The sequence below is a fragment of the Leptonychotes weddellii genome, chromosome 14 (genome assembly GCF_054177405.1).
Source record: "Leptonychotes weddellii isolate Sample4059 chromosome 14, ASM5417740v2, whole genome shotgun sequence".
Classification (NCBI taxonomy): Eukaryota; Metazoa; Chordata; class Mammalia; order Carnivora; family Phocidae; genus Leptonychotes; species Leptonychotes weddellii.
This window is the reverse complement of record NC_138382.1, coordinates 55,269,213-55,290,034: the sequence shown is the minus strand read 5'-3', so window position 1 is coordinate 55,290,034 and position 20,822 is coordinate 55,269,213. Positions and strand designations below refer to the sequence as shown.

General features: G+C 35.5%; 1 protein-coding gene and 1 long non-coding RNA gene across 3 annotated transcripts in view; one reads left to right on the top strand and one right to left on the bottom strand.

Annotated features, from left to right (window-relative positions):
• The window catches only part of SMC2 (structural maintenance of chromosomes 2), a 65,432-nt gene that overhangs the window by 7,660 nt on the left and 36,950 nt on the right, over nucleotides 1-20,822 (bottom strand). For both annotated transcript variants that reach the window (XM_081803295.1, XM_081803296.1), the window contains exons 17-23: nucleotides 18,426-18,550; nucleotides 13,936-14,129; nucleotides 12,835-12,978; nucleotides 9,385-9,579; nucleotides 7,014-7,214; nucleotides 4,338-4,454; nucleotides 1,162-1,322 (exon numbers count right to left, since the gene is read on the bottom strand). In XM_081803295.1, coding sequence (XP_081659421.1) covers nucleotides 1,162-1,322; nucleotides 4,338-4,454; nucleotides 7,014-7,214; nucleotides 9,385-9,579; nucleotides 12,835-12,978; nucleotides 13,936-14,129; nucleotides 18,426-18,550 — 1,137 coding nt within the window. The remainder of the gene's footprint in view (nucleotides 1-1,161; nucleotides 1,323-4,337; nucleotides 4,455-7,013; nucleotides 7,215-9,384; nucleotides 9,580-12,834; nucleotides 12,979-13,935; nucleotides 14,130-18,425; nucleotides 18,551-20,822) is intronic.
• LOC145717085 (uncharacterized) overlaps nucleotides 12,740-20,822 on the top strand; it is a 33,607-nt gene continuing 25,524 nt past the window's right edge. Inside the window, exon 1 of the long non-coding RNA XR_014140096.1 lies at nucleotides 12,740-12,785. This is a non-coding gene — a long non-coding RNA (uncharacterized LOC145717085). The remainder of the gene's footprint in view (nucleotides 12,786-20,822) is intronic.

Below are 20,822 nucleotides of genomic sequence, written 5' to 3'. Positions count from 1 at the left end.
TTTGCCTCTTCCTTTCTTCTTGGAACTCCAAATACACGTATGTTAGACGGCTTGATAGTCACTGAAGCTCTGTTTTTATAGTTTTGTGTTTCTCAGTTTAGCTTTAATAGTTTCTATTTGCTGTGCCTTCAAAGTCATTCATGTTTCTTTTACACTGTCTAATCTGTTAATGTCATGTGGTGAACTTTTCCTTTCAGGCATATTTTTTTATCTCCAGAAATTCCACTAGGTTCTTTTTCCCCTGTAATTCTTGGAAATAACTAACATAATTCTATAACTTCCTTGTCTCCTATTTTTATCACCTGCCACTTCTGGGTCTGTTTCCATTGAATAATTTCTCTCTAGGCTATAAGTCACATTTTCTTGATTTCTGTCCAGTGCTTTTTATCAGATGCCAGACACTGTGTTATGTTAGAGTCTCAAGTTACATGAGGATCAGCTTGCTCTCTTCAGGGTATGTGATGAACTCTGCTGTGTGTGTAGAGTAGCTTTCACTTTGGGAACAGTACAGACTGAATGCTAAGCAGGGGCCTCCCAAAATTCTAATCTGTTTCTTTAACTTAGTGAGACTACTAGGCTTCATATGGATTCCCCTCCCTGCACCTGCAAACCAGAAATTCTCCTATGGAGAAAGCTAGGGTGAACACTGAGCTCAGCAGTTTTGTTTCATTGCTCTCAGGTATCATATTCTTGGCCTATTCATTTCCCAAAGTCTGAAAACAGTTGTTTTTCATATATTTTATCTAGTTTTCTAATCGCTTACCCTTATTTCTCCTTTGTTGCCTACTATCTTAAAGGTTTATTTATTTATTTGAGAGAGAGCATGCACATGCAAGCGGGCGGAGAGGGAGAGAATCCCAAGCAGACTCCCAACTGAGTGTGGAGCCCAATGTGAGGCTCAATCCCATGACCCTGATATCATGACCTGAGCCGAAATCAGGTGTTGGACGCTCAACCAAGCATCCAGGACCCCTGTTGCCTATTATTTTAATCAAATGTTTTTTAAAAAAATCTGCAGTCTTACATATAAAGCTCCTTAAATTCTACATGTAAAGATTACCTACCAATTTTCAATTTTGTTTTGCTTAGCTGTGAGATCATGATGGATTATAATACAATAAGAGGAATGAGAAATTATAATACTGCAAAGGGATTGCTTACCTCTGACCACCACTAAGTTCTGTTAGGTTTTCTTTCCAAGTATTTCCTAAAGCAACCTTGAACTCCAAACCATCCAATACAGTTTGCCCCTCTGGTGGTGCAAGCATAGCATTAGCACCAGGCAAGAGAGTAGAAAAAATAGACCCAAAGTCCTTGTTCACCTGGATTTAAAAAAAAAAAGATTAAAATAATATAGAAAGCTTTCCAAGAATAATCAAATGTTGGTATGTATATATTCAATCTAGCAGATGCATTTTGTTGTCTGTTACTAACTCAGGTTTTGACATATCATGGCCCATGTGACAAATCTGGCCATGCCCACTCATTTATATACTGTCTATGGCTGTTAGCACTAAAACAGTAGTCTAGTAATTGCAACAGAGATTATATGGCTCACAAAGCCAGAAATTATTTATTACCTGCCCCTTTACAGAAAAAATTTACTGAGCTCTGCTCTAACTTCCAAGGGGAACTACAGGCTATACTTCTAACTCTATCCTGGAATTCTAATACTTTTGTAAGCTTATTACAGGAATCTTCAGAGACACACAACTGTATAATATAGGAAACTGAAGTTGCAGATGGGAGAGGCAGAAAAGGAAAACTCTCTTTTGGCATAAAATGTTCTCTTATAAAAACTTGTTTTCTTTTGACTGTTTTGATAGGCCAGTGGTTATCAGCCAACCTTAAAAAGCCTAAGATCAAGGTGAAGTCTAGGAAAAAAAGAGGCATGAAATCAAACCGCCAGATCTGTTCAAGGTGTTGAATGGTCCTTTTCTGTAGGCTCCTTCTCAGCCAAAGAAGTTGTCAAAAGACAGGAGCAGGACTGGACCCCAACAGAAAAAGGCTAAAGAAGCTGTCTGGTTTATCCCCATTAAGCCACAGATTTACCTAGAGATTTAAGTCAATATTTGAATTGTGATTGGGTAATTTCTGTGCATACACACTTGATCAATGATTTGAGAATTTTCAAATACACAACTAATAATCTTAGCGTTCATCAAATTTGAGTGTATACATTCACAGGCACAAACCCATGAGGATCTGACAGTCATGTTCTCCAAAGAAATTCCCAAATTCAAGTGCATGAATATTGGTACTAATGAGATCCAGATACAATCAAGCAGTGCTACTGAATATAGATGTATTAAGGAATACAATTTTAAGAGCAACTGCATTACATGCTGAGTAATATTCTACACAGAGTTAATAGGTTTTAGTTTTATCTGGGATAGATTTCTAGAGCTAGGTGAGGTTCATCACAATGGAGAGGACCACTGTCTTTTTTGGGAATGATAAAGATAGCAGCATTTATAAACACCTTTGGTTCTTTTTCTTTTCTTTAATTTTTTGGCCAGGCAAGAGAAAAGCACTAAACAGAGGATTAAAACAGTAGACTACTACTAAACCCTTAACATGACCATGGATACCATGTGGAAATTCCTCCAAAGGGTAAAAGAGAAACTTATCAGTTAATGGGCAGAGAAGAATACAGCCCTATTCAAGATAGAAAATGCACTACATTCATGGACAGATATAAAGGTGAAATGCAATCAAATTCTGAAAATCCAATACGTTAAGAAGGAAACAGAAAAATAAACATAGCCAATGCCGAAAATACTCTGGCTTTCTGAATGAAGTGTGCTAGAAGCCAGAAGGAAATATATAATGCTAATAATAACACTACTACCTCAATAGGTTATTGTGAGGATTAAATGAGAAAATTAATATGAGAATGGTACTTGACATATAATAAGTATTCAATAAATTTACCTGCTTTGAGAGAAACTTGGAAATTGGGGGAACATCAATTTAAAGGATAAATCTGTATTTGCACTAAGTCCAGGACCCATGGGGAAAACAAGAGACAAAACCTCTCAGATCCAGTGTTAAGTCCACATTTATACAAGAATAATGGGACCAACTTTTTGCATGTATTTTAAAACAAACACCACAGAGAGATGGAACACTGAAAATAAGTTATAGAGTAGTAAAAACAAGGTGACTAAAAGGGATAATTATGCTGCCATTACTGAAAATGAATTTTTCAGAATTATGAATAATTACAGAATTAAAAAGCAAAAAAAGAGGCGAGGTGCCCAATTAAATCCCAGAGGCATGGGACTGTTGAAGTACCAAACAGCACGGTAACTATGTTTGGAATCTTTTGGCTGAGAGTCTTTTGCTAGGACAGATACAGGAAAACTTCCACATAAGAGGCTAAGGAATTATCCTACAGGAGACAAATACATGCAGTCAGGGAAGTAGAAATAATAGTAAAGAATCTTGAAATCTGCCAAAGTTGTCATAAGATAAAACAAAAAAGGCACTTAGGATTTTGCTGAATGACAGTCCAGTGAAAGAATTCTAAACTTCCTTGCTTACTGCCCTTTTAAGGGCAACAAGGGTGACAACAGTTAGCAACTAAAGGCAATTTTAACTTTGGTTCTAATCTAGAAAAAGAGAATTCCAGTTTTTCCACCTTTGGCTATATGATCTTAGGCTATTTCAACTTTCTAGGCTTTGATTTTTTCATCTATAAAATATGGATGGCTAACTATCAGTTATGGAATTGTTAATTTACGTATAAAATGCTTTGCTAAAAACCTACAGAATGCATAATTATGAATTCTGAAATGCAGTTAATAACTTGTAAGTGGTAAGGAATATGCCAATCTTGTTAGAGTAATGTTCTGAGAAGGAATATTTGACTTCTTTGAGCCTGGGCCAGAGAAACCAAGGAAGTTAGAACCAAAGGGGTCCTTGGGAGGTGCTTTCCAACAAGCAGAGCTTCCCCAGTGCGAAACTGAGACTGCTTCCAGCTTCCCAGCAGTGGGGTATGGCAAAAATCGGACAGAATCTAAGGTTTCAGACAAATGGTATCTCCTTTGAAAGTAACACAGACGTGGAAACAAGGTTAAGAATGAAAAATAAAGAAATCTAGAAAGTTAGAAATTTAATATAACTTAGGAACCAGAGAAGTAGACTATGAGAGTATGATGGAGGGACACAAATTTACCTTTGCAAATCGGTAGCAGTCAAGTCTAGAAGGTTTTAATTAAAGCATGAGTGTGTGCAAATCATCCATTTTAAATTCATCTCAGTGTATAAACCTACTGACCATTCTTCATCCTTTCCTCATATAGAATAAATGATAATATTTTTGGTTCAAATACCTTTTGCCAAGCAATATTTAGGGCTTGGTTTTTCTTCTGGTCAAGGTCTTCTATAGTTGCAAGGATTTTGGATTTGTCATTTTCTACAATTCTCTTCTTCTTCATCAAGTCATTATACTAGTAAGATAAAAAGCATACTTAATTGGAAAAATATAAAATTTTCTTTATATTCTAGAATTCAGTCAGGATTAGAGGTTTAATTTTTATATATAATATGTACACTTCTGTGTAAAAAGATATACTGCATTAAGAGTTATAATGTAAACCAAATCATGAAAGTAAATATATCACCTATAGGTAAAATTTAGTTGCTATTGAGAATTTATAGGACAAACTCCTGAAGTATTTTGATTCCACTAATACTCCCACCAGATCTTTCTAACAGCCAAGGCAAAAAAGAAAATGTGTCGTATGTAAACTCAAAAGTAGCCCTAGCATGTTTTTTTTTATTCTTATGTTAATCCCCATACATTACATCATTAGTTTTAGATGTAGTGTTCCATGATTCATTGTTTGTGCATAACACCCAGTGCTCCATGCAGAATGTGCCCTCCTCAATACCCACCACCAGCCTAACCCATCCTCCCACCCCCCACCCGTCTAGAACCCTCAGTTTGTTTTTCAGAGTCCATCGTCTCTCATGGTTCGTCTCCCCCTCCGATTTCCCCCGCTTCATTCTTCCCCTCCCGCTACCTTCTTCTTTTTTTTTTTTTTTCTTAACATATATTGCATTATTTGTTTCAGAGGTACAGATCTGAGATTCAACAGTCTTGCACAATTCACAGCTCTTACCAGAGCACATACCCTCCCCAGTGTCTATCACCCAGTCACCCCATCCCTCCCACCCCACCCCCCACTCCAGCAACCCTCAGTTTGTTTCCTGCGATTAAGAATTCCTCATATCAGTGAGATCATGATACATGTCTTTCTCTGTTTGACTTATTTCGCTCAACATAATACCCTCCAGTTCCATCCACGTCGTTGCAAATGGCAAGATCTCATTCCTTTTGATGACATGCTTTCTTCTTAAGGTCAGTTTTAGCAGTGACACAAAAGTTCAATTCCTCATCATGATGTATGAGTCCTACATAATTTGGCTCTTACTTATCTGACTTTTTGGCATCCCACTCCTCCCCAGGCTCCAGCCATATGGTCTTTTTTTCAGTTCCTTGAACATAATAAGCTCATTATAGCCTTCTAGCCCCTGCATTGTTCTCTCTTCCCAGAATGCTCTTTCTCTGTATCTGACATAATTGGTGCCTCAAGTTTCAGCTCAAACAGCACATCTTCAGATTGGTCTTTTCCTGGTTAATGTAGAAACTCACTGAAAAAAATTTGAGGGAGGCTGCAGAGGGATAATTACACCATGAGTAGCAGCAGCACTTTCTAAAAATCCTCTTAACTCATTTCTCCTCAAAGCTTCAAAGGAGGCTTCAAATTCTCCCTGAAAAGTTCTAGCCAGTCCTGCTCGCTTCCTTGCTGTCTCTCTGCTTAATGGCCAAGCTCCTAAAACTCCTCTCTACAATTTTCTCTTATTCCTTGCATAATTCCATGTAGTTTCTTATTTGGACAAACACAAAATACAACAAAACAAAAGGCCATCTTACTTAACGATAGAGCCTTTCCTTCTGGTAAGGAAATGGGAGTTGGAGAATTCTTTTAAAAAATATTAGACCAGTTTTCATTATCTAATAAAAGCAAACAAGTGAATAAGTTTCACAATATGCAGTTCAAATTCAGACCAAAGATTTCTCCTCCACAAATATGGCATATATTGCAAAGCTTTAATGGAGAAATAAAAACCAGGAACATTTTATAGATAGATCACAACATGAGCGTTATTAGCCTATTTGGTATCTAACATTATATTCTTTGTAGACACTAATGTCAATAACAGTTACAAAAAACCCCATTATAGCAAAACTTCTTAAAAGTAATTGAACTCATAAGTATTACCACTTTTAGAGAGCTCTCATAACTCTATGATACAAATTCAAACAGAATTTTGCAAAATTAAAGGTGGTATAAGGCATAACATAAAATTACTCAGCTATTTCCTATGAAGCTGTCAAGAATACGGACTGCTTTCCCCTGTGGATTTTTCTAGTAACATGGCAGACTATAAAAGTTTTGTCAGGGTTGGGGGGATGGATAACATTATCAAGTAAGTGAGCATTAAAACAGAAGACGCTGCTGGACTTACAGATTAATAGAGGAATGATTATGCATATAACAATATTAATCATTACTTAGGTAATGGTTCTAGTATACCCTAGAGTCAAAAGGAAGACAATAGTTATGGAATGACTGGTAAGGAGGCAGATAGCAGAGTACACCTTATTTTTCAAAGCCCTTTCAAGGCAAGTGAAAGAAAGGATAGAAATGTGAGGAGTTAACTAGAACAAAAAGTAGAGTTTTTATTTACACCAAGAATAAGAAAAGGGTAGAATATGTTTGTGGCAAAGCCAATAGAAAAGTTATTCAAGGTACAACAGAATATATAAATAATTGATGATGCAAAACAATGAAATAAGAAAGAACTGAAAAAGAAAGGGAAAATAGAAAGAAATTCGGTATCAAGGGCATCAAGCAACAGATTTCCTCTAGTACTTGTTGCCGGGGTCCTAGATAGCCATTGAAGCTACTCGGGTGGCTGGTCCAAGGAAAAGGACTTACCCGCTCTTCAGCTTCTGTCAGAACATTCATAGCTCTCATGTTGACATTTCTCCCCAGTTTCTCCTTCATTTCTTGCAGCTTCTGAAGTCTCTGACCAGCTTCTTTTGGGTTGTTGGTTTTGAAATCATAGGCACTATTAGGTTGCCCAAAGAGGTGTTTCTCTGCATTAATCCAGTCATAGTCTTTCAACATTTTGGAGACCTAGCCACAGAGGATAATAGAAGCATCTATCATTGTTTGCAAATGGACATTTAGAAACGAGTTTCTTGGGGCGCCTGGGTGGCTCAGTCGATTGAGCCTCTGACTCTTGGTTTTGGGTTAGGTCATGATCTCAGGGTCCTGGACTCTGAGCTCAGCAGGGAGTCTGCTTGAGGATTCTCTCCCTCTCCCTCTGTCCCTACCCCGCTTGTGCTCTCTCAAAAAAGTTTCTTAAATATTTAGTAATTTTAAATCAATGACTCATTTGTAAAAATGAGGTTCACTGTGAACAGTAAACCTACACTAAGTATGAATATTTTTACCTGGAGGATAGGCTCAAAAAAAAGATCTTCCCATTACTTAAGCACTGAAAGAATAGCCAGCCAGCTCAAATTTATACAAAGTATATGTAAAACACCTCCGTTAGAATGAAATATAAGTCAAACTCAATCAATTGCTTCAAAAACAACTTGTGAAAGTTAAAATTCTTATAGGAATACTTAAGTCATAGATTTGGTAAATTTATGGAAGCCTAATCCTGACTGACAATTCTGAGGAGAATTATTAGATAAATAAAAAACTCCCTAAACGTTGACTCCATTCCCTTAGCCCCTCCCTTTTAACAAGGCACAGTAATGTACTTTATATATTATAAACAGTTAAAAATTTTAAATTATAGTGCTTAAGGAAGACTTTCTTCTACTAAAATTGTTTAAGGTTGGTTCTGACTGGTAGAATCGAATCCTTGTCCATTTGTTTGTCCTTATTAATTCCATGGGTACTGTCTCACCTCCAGGCTCCAAAGAGGATCCCTTCCAGTCTGCCTTCCCTGCTGATCCATAAGCTCTATGAAGGCATTCTGGGTACATGTTGCTTATCCTTATCTTCAGGGCCTGGCTACTCTCTGATACTACTTCGTATGCAATAAATATTTGATAAATTATATACTTCAAAGAATCCTTGACTTTTTAGCAGTTCCACTTGTGAGTCTCCTTTTCACTTCCTTAACTGTAAATAAAATCCCCCAGCAATCACCACTACTGGCATTTTCAATTACAAAAAACTATTAACAATATTAACATTGGTAATATTTCAGTGAATCCACTAATATTAGGCCTAATGGGAAATCGACAATAAAATATTAGGATATTAATGATGTGGCTATGAAAATATTTGTATTTTTTAAATTAAGGAACGAACCTGAACAGGCACCCTTGGCTCTTTCAGAGGGTAGGGTGACTGTTTTGTATGTTCTGACTTTTTTGAAGTTAAATCTCTTCTACTTTTAAGGTGCTAAAGAAGATTTAAAAGGCACCAAACTGTTACACACTCATCAGAAAACATGATGGGTGAATTACTAAGACTTCATGGGTACAGCCTCTTAACCAAGCAATGAATTTCTGCAAAAGCATGTATTCTTTTTAAAGTACTTAAGACACTGTGATACATAGAAGGAAGAAACTTTTTAAGAGTGACCAAAAACTGAGATAACCTCAAAAAGATAGCTGCTTAGCAAAACATCAGATTTCAGGGGCGCCTGGGTGGCTCGGTCATTAAGCGTCTGCCTTTGGCTCAGGTCATGATCCCACGGTCCTGGGATCAAACCCCACATCAGGCTTCCTGCTCAGCGGGAAGCCTGCTTCTCCCTCTCCCACTCCCCCTGCTTGTGTTCCCTCTCTCACTGTATCTCTCTCTCAAATAAATAAAATCCTTAAAAAAAAAAAAAATCAGATTTCAGATGAGGCTGCAAAATTGACTGTACAAATTCCTCACAAGGACATCCGGAAGCCAATTAAGTCCTTATTTTAGAAGGTGCCTGTATATATATTTCTCTGAGTTTTTAATTCATTTTGAAATAATATATACTATTACTATTAATATATTAATAGTTCTATGAATATTTGGGTATTAAAAAATGGTCAGTTCCATGGGAGACCACTATTCAGTAAAACATCTTGGAGATAGGAATACCTGAAATTTAGAAACAAAACATTTATGCCATTTGGTGAAAATGAACATTGCTGAGAAGCCGTTAAAATAGCTGTAAGCCTCAAAATTATGTTACACAGTTCTGCCATTTTATTGAATTCTTCATTGAGCAGTTTACCAGAATATGTCAACAACTTAGAAGTAAAAATCTGATTATGGGTAAAAATAAACAACACAAACGTGCCTTTGCAGCAGCATCTTCAGCTTCCCGTTTATGTTTGCTGATGTTGTGGTCCAGTTCCTTAATTTTAAGCTGAGAATCATTGTTTTGTTCCTTATGTGTTGCTACTTCGCCATATTTAGCTTTAATTACGTTGTCTTGGGCTGTTATCACTTCTTTTTGCTTGGTCACCTCTTCTTGGGCTTTATTTACAGACTCCTGAAACATAATTCAAAGACAACATATAGCAAGGTAATATGGACCTATTTTTAGTTTATTAAAAGATCTAACAAACTTTAGGGCAAGATGGGAATGTGATTACAGGCAGATGGTCACCTAACCCTCTACATTTCATATCCCCATTAAAATGGCTAATTTACATACAGGAGAAAACTTGTTTTATCACTAGAAATAAGATGCATTGCAGTGTTCATGCTGGAAGCAACAAAGTTTCTGCTGGATACAGCTTAGTTGGGATCAACTTGCAGAGGGGAGGAGAGACTATAGGAATCTGACTTTTGAGGTCTCAGAAAAGTGGCATTTTTTGGTACTTAACAAGAAGATAATATGACAGATCCCCAAATATCATTTACCAGGAGGGGTAGAATGTGGGCTGGGGCTTTCTACTTTTCCCTTCTATAGTTATAAGCCATATTTACCAGTGACAATGGAAGGTCATAATGTTTGGTTCTAGCACAAGGGTCAAAACAAAAATAAGATAGAAACTTTCTGAATAAATAGATCTGTGGCACAAAGAAAAACTTTCTTGCTTTGATTTTTATTTTCCCCTACTTCCCAAGGCTGAAGCTACTCAATCTCCAAAGTGGTAATTATAACTGCAGTTCAGTCTATCACTAATCCTCTGCCCCGCAAACCCCTCTGCTTCATCTTAGATCTTAAAAGAAATCACAAAAATATCTAAACCAAAAAAAAACTAGTTCAACTCATATTTAGGTAGGGGGAAAACCTAAGTAAGACAACTTGCTACAAGCATCTGAGGAAGAACGGTTCTTCATGATGAAAAGCACAAATAAAAAATCTAGCAGTATTTTAGGCATGCTCATTAGGAAATTATCATTTTGAGCAACAAAGAATACTTAATGTTATGGTTAGGTTATTGAATGTTCTCAAAGTGCTTTAAATTCCTTGTAATGTTTAAACTGTGTCATTAGAGGGTCTTTTGAGGAAGGAAAATAAATCATGGCATTCATATAAAGACCTAAAGATATTTTAGCTTTCTGAAACCTTTGAAGAACAAGAAAAGCAAGTGAAAAATACTCTGGTGATATTAACCAAAGGGAAAAATAACAGACACAGGTTTATTAACTAACAAACACCATATGTAAAAAAAAAAAACATGTTTATGAAGATTCTCTCAGGGCTACAGGTTAAAAATTGCATTGCAGGGGCACCTGGGTGGCTCAGTAGGTTGAGTGTCTGCCTTTGGCTCAGGTCATAATCCCAGTGTCCTGGGATGGAGCCCTGCATTGGGTTCCCTGCTCTGTGGGGAGCCTGCTTCTCCCTCTCCCACTGTAGCTACCCCTGCTTGTGCTTGCTCTCTCTCAAATAATAAAATCCTTAAAAAAAATAGTTTTGACTATTTTCATCTTTTTTATAATAGAAATCTGTCACTAAGGTTGAGCAGAAATGAAATTTTCGTTTTGTCTAATTAGTTATAGGCAGTTTCTTTTCTTAGCCTCCTGGGAGTGTCCTTTGATACTCTCATCAAGGAAAGGAAACAATTTAGAATGCAGAGCCTGAAAGAACAACCTTTAAAAACTAAGTGATCCATTTTATACTTTTCCATAAAGAGAAATGGAAATAGGTACATGTTCTAACTTTGACTTTATTTAGATTGAGAAAGGAGTACCTAACTATTTTCACATTTATTTTGGAAACACGTATCTAATTTTTAAATGCTACATGAAAAATATGAGATTAAGACAACAAATCAGAAAAAAAACTAAAGATAGTTTTAAAAAACGAAAATTTACTTTGGAGGCAAAATAGAAACTGAACAGAAACTAGAAAATTTAATCAGCAACACAAAACACAAAGCTGAGAAGCATTTTGATCTCTTAATTTCAAAAAAAGAGTAAAAACTGTTATTCTAGTGATATGACAATGTGCTACAAACAAAAAAACTTGAATTTAGCCAAGAGGAGCATCAAGAGGAAAGATCTACTTTCCAAAATATCACATACTATAACATTAAAATAATCATTTCAAAGGAAAAACATAAAAGAAAATGTAGAAGTAGACGACACAAGTAAGGCAAAAACACCACAATAAACGTCAAATGAACGCAACTCTCTTTCAAAAGCTATCTACATTCAGTTACAATGAAAATGAAGGATATTTACCAATAGTATCAATAGCAACATGACAGAAAACTTTAACAGCATGGTGACTATCATGATACCGTACTGTATATTTAAAAGTTGCTGAGAAAGATTGTAACAGTTCTGATCACAAGAAAAAAAAATTATAACTGTGTGGTGACAGATCTTAACTAGACTCACTGGGGTGGTCATTTTGCAATATATACAAATAAATCATTATGCTGTACTCTTGAAACTAATACATATCAATTATACCTCAATATGAAACAATTCAAAGTCAAAATCAAAGAAAGGGACAAGAGAGTAGCCAATATTCAGGAGGGACAATCTCTAATAAAGACATACCACAATATGAATTTGCAGGTGACAGAATGTCTAACATGGGAAATCCCCTCAGCCCTAAATCCTTTACTTCCCCGCTTCTGATATCAGAACATTTCTCCCCCACCAGCAGCAACTATAGTCAGCCTCACCAGTAAAGGATGCTGTAGGAAAACTGTAGAAAGAGGTTTTACATCCCAGTTCTGGCATGCTTTTCTCAAAAGCAAGTTTGTCATGTGCCAGGGCTAGCAGCTTGCATGGCTGTCCCAACATCAAGCGGGGGGGCGGGGCGGGGGGGAGGGAGAGGAGAGCAGGGCTTTGCAGCATGTTCACATGGCCAATGCCCCTGGCATCCCATGTGGCATTTCAAACTTCACCACCAGGGGGCCACAGTTATGTCTTCTCCAACTAGATCCGGTTTGCAGCCCTACAAAGTGCAATGAGGCTCTTTGCCAGATTTGTTCCTTCCATGGGTGAACTTCCTCAGCCCTACTCCCCATATCTGCTGCTCCTATATCATTGAACATTCTCTTTACTCTTTAGTGACCCAGCACACATCATTCCAAACTCCTATTGTAGTTTTTTAAACTTAGCCTGTTCGAATTACTGTGTACTTTTTGTCTTCAGAGTAGAGCCAGACTAAAACAATTAGTATTATTTCAGGACTCTTTCTGGATCAGTAATCACTGTTTTTGCCTCTCATCAACACAAGAATGAAGAGATTGAGACCTCTAAAGTCAAACATCTTCAAGCCAACATTTTGTAAGTGATTAACATTTGCTATTTCTCCAATATGGTAAGTAAACATTACCTTATTTTTAGCCACCTCAGCTGCCATTACTTCAATCTGTACTTCATAGGATTTGATAGCTTCATTTACAGCTTCAAGCTGTTGCTTATAGGATGCGTGCTCTCTCTTGAGCTCTTCCAGCTCCAGAGTGATAGCTTCAACTTCCTATAAGAAATCATTATCTACACATTCAACAGGCTATTAATTACTGAAAAATGAATACATACATATCAACAAACTTTGTAAGATTCTCATTCAGGTAAGACCCACAGCGTAGTTATTCAACTACCAAAACACATGTAAGCTGTTTCCCCTGAAGAAAGGAGAAAGGAAATTTATTTTCCTACACTTAAAAAAAAATGATGACAAACGTATGTAGTTTTTACAGGTTCAAAGAATTTAGCATAAACTATTTCCTTTATCCTTTTATTCCTACAGAGAAAAATATAGAATTCTACATAAGAGATAAATTAGCAGAGGAAAAGCCTTTTTTAAAACAATTATTCAATGTAAAAAAAAAATAGTTTCTCAATTTTCTTCTTTCCCATTATACTCTTTAGTTCGTTAGAAAATACTCTGTGCAGGTATTTAGTGAGAATATGAAGAAAAATAGATTTAAATAAAATCATCTAGAAAAGCGATTCAGAGCACAGCCTTTGGAGACAGAAAAGGCTAGGTTCAAATTCCAGCTTTGGCACTACCCAGAAGATAAAAGCAGTTATCACCACCAGTCTACAACTGAATGGCACTTTGTAAAGTAACATGCTTTGTCTTGTATCTATCTTTCACAGTATCCATTCACATAGATGATCACCTAATAGAAATGTCACCACTCAAGCCGATAGGACACAGCTCTACTACAGGATACAAGCTTTGGTCTACTCTTAAGTGAAGCATTTACAAAAAGGCAATTTTGCTCTTTCTCTAAAATTAGCAAGACATTGCAACCCATCCTTATGACATCCATTACAAGGTTTTCAGCAAAATGACTTAGAAGATGAATACTTTATTTCCTAAAGAACCATAGTGTGCTTTTAGATGTTGTGAATACTGATGAGTAAGGCCACCTTCAGCTCTATATTGACAATAGAAGACTGGTTCCACTTCAAGAAAGGTTATTACCTGTTGTTTTTCTTTCATTTTCTTACTAGAAGCATCTGCTTTCGTTTTGGCAAAATCCAGTTTTTCCTGAGCATCCTTCAGTTCTTGCTCCCTTTCAGCCTCTGCATTTTTCATTTTATTCTCCAATACTTCATATTTTTCTTCTGCTTTTTTCTGAATTTCTTTGGTATTTTTTAAGGTCTCCTCACTTTCCTCTGCATCATAAAGTAGGCAAATGTGGCTTAATGAGGTCCTCCAACTATTAGTAGTTACAGGTAATGGTTTATTAATGCCTTATAAATGCATCTTTTAATAAAAGAAATGGTCTGAAAAATTGGAGGCTAAAATTTTAAAAAATTAACTGTTCCAACCTTATTCTAGAAATGTTATGTTGAAACACAGATCCTACCTAAGAGCCATACTTGAATCATCTAAAGATCTATGAAGAAAGTATTTCCAAGCATATGAACTTGAGGAACATAATAAACTTTACCTGCAACTTACTTAAAAGATCACAGATCATCTTTTTAATACCTTTAGTACGCTTCTTAAACCAGAATCGACAGTATAACTATGGTATTTTCCCCTTACTTAATTGCCAAAGGCTTACAGTTAATTTCATAAATAAGCTTATGTTGTATTCTTTGCTCATTTATGCCTTTTCTTAAAGTAGAGAAATACTGAGAAAACTTTTCTAGGATGAAGCATAGGAGAAATATCTCTAATTTACAAAGAAAAAAATAAAACCAAGATAAAATGAGCACATTACTGTTACAACTGCCATACACTGTTTTAGAATGTAGATACAAATATAACCCTGGAGACCATGACTACACAATGTCCTATACTACTTTTCAGTGCATAATATCACTATAAGAAATCAAAGAAAATTTTTAAAAAATACCTTAAGACAAATGAAAATGGAAATACAACATACCAAAACTTAATGGGATGCAGCAAAAGCAGTTCTAAGAGTAAAGTTTATAACAACTGCCTACATTAAGAAACAAGAAAAATCTCTAACAATCTAACTTACATGTAAAGGAACTAAAAAACAAACAAAAAACAAAGCCCAGGTTAGTAGAAGGAATGAAATAAAGATCAGAGCAAAGGTAAAATGAAAGAGACCAAAAAATAATAGAAAAGATCCATGAAAGTAAAAGCTAGTTCTAAGAAAGAAGGAATCGACACACTTTAAGCTAGCCTAAGAAAGGGCTCAGATAAAATCAGAAAAACAAGGAAGACATTACAACTGATACCACAGAAATACAAAGGATCCCAAGAGACTACTATGAACAATTATATACCAAGAAATAGGACAACCTAGAAGAAAGAGATAAATTCCTAGAAACCTACAACCTACAAAGACTGAATCATGAGAAACAAAATCTGAACAGACCAATTAGTAATTGGTAAGGAGATTGAATCAGTAATCAAAAACCTCTTAACAAACAAAAGCCCAGTACCAGATGGCTTTACTGGTGAATTCTACCAAACATTCAAAGATTTAATACCTATCTTGAAGTCTTTCAAAAAACAGAAGAGGAGGGCACACTTCAAAACTCATAAGGCCGGCATTACCCTGATATCAAAACCAGACAAGGACACCAGAGGAAAAAAAAATTATAGCCTAATAACCCTGATGAACCCAGACACAAAAATCTTCAGCAAATATTAGCAAACTGAATTAAACGATACATTAAAAGGATGATACACCGTGATCAAGTGGGATTTATTCCAAGGATGCAAGGCTGGTTTAACATCTGCAATCAATATGCTACACCAAATTAACCAAATGAAGGATAAATAGCATGTTTTCAATAGATGCAGAAAAACATTAGACCAATTTCAACATCCATTTATGGTAAAACTCAACGAAGTGGATATAAATGAAATGTATCTCAACATAAAAAAGGCCATGCAAGACAAGCCCACAGCTAACATCGTACTCAATACTGAGAGGCTGAGTTTTTCCTCTAAGATCAGAAACAAGACAAGGAGGACTCTTGCCACTTTTACTCAACATAGTACTGGAAGTCCTAATCAGAGCAATGAGGCGAAAGAAAGAAAGAAACAAAGGCATCCAAATTAGAAAGGAGTTAAATTATCTCTATTTGCAGATGACATATTATATACAGAAAATCTAAAGACTCCACTAAAAAACTGTCAGAATAAACAAATTCAGTAAAGTTGCAAGATACAACACCAATGTACAAAAATCTGTTGCATTTCTATATACTAATAATGAACTGTCAGAGAAATTAAAAAAAAAATCCTATTTATAATTGCATCAAAAAGAACAAAATACGAAGGAATAAATTTACCAAGGAGGTAGAAAGTTGTGTACACAGAAAACTAAAGCACTGATAAAAGAAACTGAAGAAGGCATAAATGGAAAGATCTACTGTACTCATGGATTGGGAGAATACTGTTAAAATGTTCAGACTACCCAAAGCAATCTGCAGATTTGTTGAAATCCCTATCAAAATTGTAATGGCATTTTTTCAGAAATAAAACAATCCTAAAATCTGTAGGGAACCATAAAAGATCCTGAGTAGCCAAAGCTATCTTAAGAACAACAAGGGTGGAGGCATCATACTCCCTGATTTAAACTATAATACAAAGCTTTAGTAATCAAACAGTATGGAATTGGCATTAAAAACAAACACATTGATCAATGGAACAAAACGAGCCCAGGAATAAACCCATGCATGTATGGTCAATTAATTTATGACAAAGCCAAGAACATGCAATGAAGGGACAGTTTCTTCAATAAATGGTGCTAGGAAAATTGGACAGCCACATGCAAACGAATGAAACTGGACCACTACCTTATACTACACATAAAACTTCACTCAAAATAGATTAAAGACTTAAATGTAAGACCTGAAACTATAAAACTCCTAGAAGAAAACATGAGTGAAAACCTCCTTGGCACTGGTCTCAGCAGTGATTTTTTTGGATTTCACACTAAAAGCAAACGCAGCAAAAGCAAAGATAAGTGGACAATATCAAACTAAAAAGCTAGAGCAAAAAAACCCATCAACAAAAGGCAACCTAACGAATGAGAGAAAATATCTGCACATCATTTATCAATAAGGGGTTAATACCCCAAATACATAAAGAACCCATACAACTCAAAAGAAAAAGCCAGTCTAATTAAAAAATGGGTAAAGTATCTGAATACACACTTTTCTACAGAAGACACACAGTCAATAGTTACATGAAAAGATGCTCAACATCACTAAGCATCAGGGAAATGCAAATCTTAAAACTACAATGAGGTACCATCTCACACCTGTTACAAGGGCTATTATCAAAAAAAAAAAAAAACAAGTGCTGGAGATGACGTGGAGAAAAAGGAACCCTCACACACTGTTGGTAGGAATGCAAATTGGTGCAGCAACTATGAAAAACAGTACGGAGGTTCCTCAAATAATTAAAAAATAGATATGATCTAAATAAAAGTTCCACTTCTGGGTATTTGAAGAAAACAAAAACACTCAAAAAAATATATATGCACCCCTATGTTCACTGCAGCATTATTTATAACAACCAAGATATGGAAACAACCTAAGCATCCACCCATGGATGAACAGATAAAGAAAATGTATGTGTATATACAATGGAATATTATTCAGCCAAAAAAGAAAACCTTGCCATTTGCAACAACATGGATGAACCTTGAAGGCATTATGCTAAGTTAAAAAAGAGAAAGAGAAATATGATACAATATCACTTACATGTGGAATCTTATTTTAACCAATTTAAAAAAATCTTAGCTAACGCATACAGAGAACAGATTAATGGTTGGCAGAGGTGGGGGGGTGAACAAAATGGGTAAATTACTTTTATAAAAAGGGAAGAAAATATATTAGTGGGAATATTGTCCTAAAGAATGAGAAAAACTAAAACTACCATATACAATTAAATTCTAATTAAGTGTAAGACAAGTTCTTAAAATTAGGGGTAGAGGCGGCTATAAATTGAATCATGTCAAACATTAAAAATTTCTGTTTAATAAAAATACTATAAACAAAGTTAAAAGACAAGCACATAAACCAAAAGATATTCGTAATGCAGATAATCTACAAGAAATCAGCAAACAAACCATAAACAACTCAAAAGAAAAATGGGGAAAAGAAATAGAAAATTCAGAAAATAGAAGTAGAAACCAAAAGGTCCAAGGAACATATATAGATCCTAAGCTTCACCAGCAAATCAAGGATCTGCAAGTTAAAATACTAATATGCTATCTCTTCAGGACAATCAGATTTGGAGATATTTTAGTCTTTCCAGAAAAGAAAGGATTTGGAAAAATGAGAACTTTCATATGCCACTGGTGGAAATGTATACTGCTGCAAATGGGCAGAACTTGGCAATATAATAATATCTAATAAAAATATTTAGAGTGATTACTTCAAATAAATATATAATAAAGAGGAGATCTAAAATGTCTAAAGTAAGGTTATCAGTAGAAATAAGATAAAAACATTCTGTGTTTAACCTACCAATGATTTTTTTAAGAGCATCTAATTCTTCTTGTTGCTTATGATATGAGCTTTGCTGAAGCTTGGTTTGCAATAAATCTGCCTCCTCAGTTTTCATCTCCCATTGCTGTTTTAGTTGGCGATACCTTAGAAAAAGAAGTTTACAATAAATGATCACAACTTTTCTGATATTTGAGATATGCATTTAAACTGTAGGCTCTTAGCTAAAGTAATCTCACAATATAAAATAACCTTGGAATAAATAGGTTCCCTTAAAAATGGTCTCTCCTACTGATCCTTACCAAGAAGAAAAACTCCACAATAGCTCCCCACCACAAAAACACATTAAAATGTAACCACCACACAAAATTTCAAAAATCTGGTTATCAATTCCCATTTTCAAATGTTAAAGTTCCCTACATTTTGTAATGAGACCGATAGTTTAAAAAGGCACAGTACTGGGGCGCCTGGGTGGCTCAGTCGGTTAAGCGTCTGCCTTCAGCTCAGGTCATGATCTCAGGGTCCTGGGATCGAGTCCCGCATCAGGCTCCCTGCTCGGTGGGGAGCCTGCTTCTCCCTCTCCCTCTGCTGCTCTCCCTTGCTGATGCTCTCTCTCGCAAAAACAAAAAAAATAAAAAAATAAAAGGCACAGTACTGAACTTAAACATTACAGTGTGCTCTTCTTGCAAATCCTGTAATTCTAGCCCATTTCTAGCTGCTGAATATTCTTTCTTTGGAAGTTATTTAGCTAATTCAGCTGCAGTGAAATTTCAAGCTGTAATAAATCCACAAGGAAGCTTGGCACTAGAAATTCATGAGGTCTGAGGAAAAAGGAAGGAAGCAACTTATAAAACATAAATATTCCCTTGAGTATTCTTGCCTGAGAATGCTTGACAGCAATTAAAACCATAATTTTCAAGCCATTTCTCAATTCGTTTAAAAATGTGGAATGCAGAAATTTGAAAAAAGTTAGAAACTTTTTTCATAATATAGTCCGTGAAAGAATGGCTTTAGGACCTTTCCACGCTCATATTTTTTAAGTAGCAAGATGCATGGAGCCTAACACAGGGCTTGAACTCACGACACTGAGATCAAGACCTGAGCTGAAATGAAGAGTCGGATGCTTAACTGACTGAGCCACCCAGGGGCCCTCTACTCTCATATTTTTAACAATCTATTTCCTTTCCTTGACCTCAATGCCACTATCAGTCCACAAGACAATTCTGTAAAATAACTTTATTCAGTAGTATTGGATCATTTAACAGGAAGCCAAATGCAACTACAAACTCATTGCCTTGCCAAAGCTTCCACAGATCTCAGAAATCTTCTTCCCATCTTTTTCCGAGAAAAGTTCATTCACTTTTTGGTAATTTATGTTAATGAAGGTAAAATCAGGCTTTACATATGTATATGTTTGAAAGTGGGCATTTTGATACAATTTCTATCTTAGAACGATTATGACCATCTCTTCCATATGTATAGTATTCCAAAAAAGTTTTGGCACCATTCTAAGCTTTCATAATTCAGAAAATGAAAGCTAAAAATTTACAAATATATATATATTAAAGTTTATCTACATACACATTTTAACCTTTATTCAGTATTGCAAATTCCAAATAAAGTGATTTTAATTTTAACTCTGTTCCCATTTGTCATCTTCAGAGAGACTGGAAAAAAATCAGAAAGTTTCAAATAATGTACTTTTTAAGTTTGTGGCATTTTTCCTCTTAGAACTTAGCATTATCTAATATGTTTTACCAATTTAACTTTTTTTTATTGTGTTTTCCCAGCTATATATATGAAAACAAGAAGGAAGAGATTTATCTGTTTGGTTCACTGCTATATTCCCGCTCCTAAAAGAGTATTTGGGACATAGGAGACACTTAGTAGTAAATAACATTAATTGACAAAAAGAGGTTACATTAAATAGCAAGATCCCAATTTCAAAAAAATAAAAATATGTATCTACCTATATCATACACAAACAGAAGTAATGTTGAAAAGCACACATGCATACCCATATCCACACCTACACAGAAGAAACACTGTTAAGGAAACACTTTACAGTGACTTTCTACATGAACTTGTTTACTTCCTCAGTGGGAAACCCAGTGATCTTTATTATCTATCAGACAGCAACAAGCTGCTAAACTTAATGTTGACATGTGATTGATGCTATACTGTTTATCATTTCAAATCAAGGACTCCAGTATCCTCTGGTATCAACCTCCAGAGTATCTATGGATTTCCCCATCAATCCCAGTAGAATGTTAACAGTATATCTCAACAGGGAAAGAAAAATATCTGGCTGATGTTTTCTTTCTTTTGTTTAATTAGCTTTCCCTATTTTCTTATAACAAAGACATTATTTTTATCAGAAAAAATAACTGATATGTAAGTTATCAACTCACAATTTAT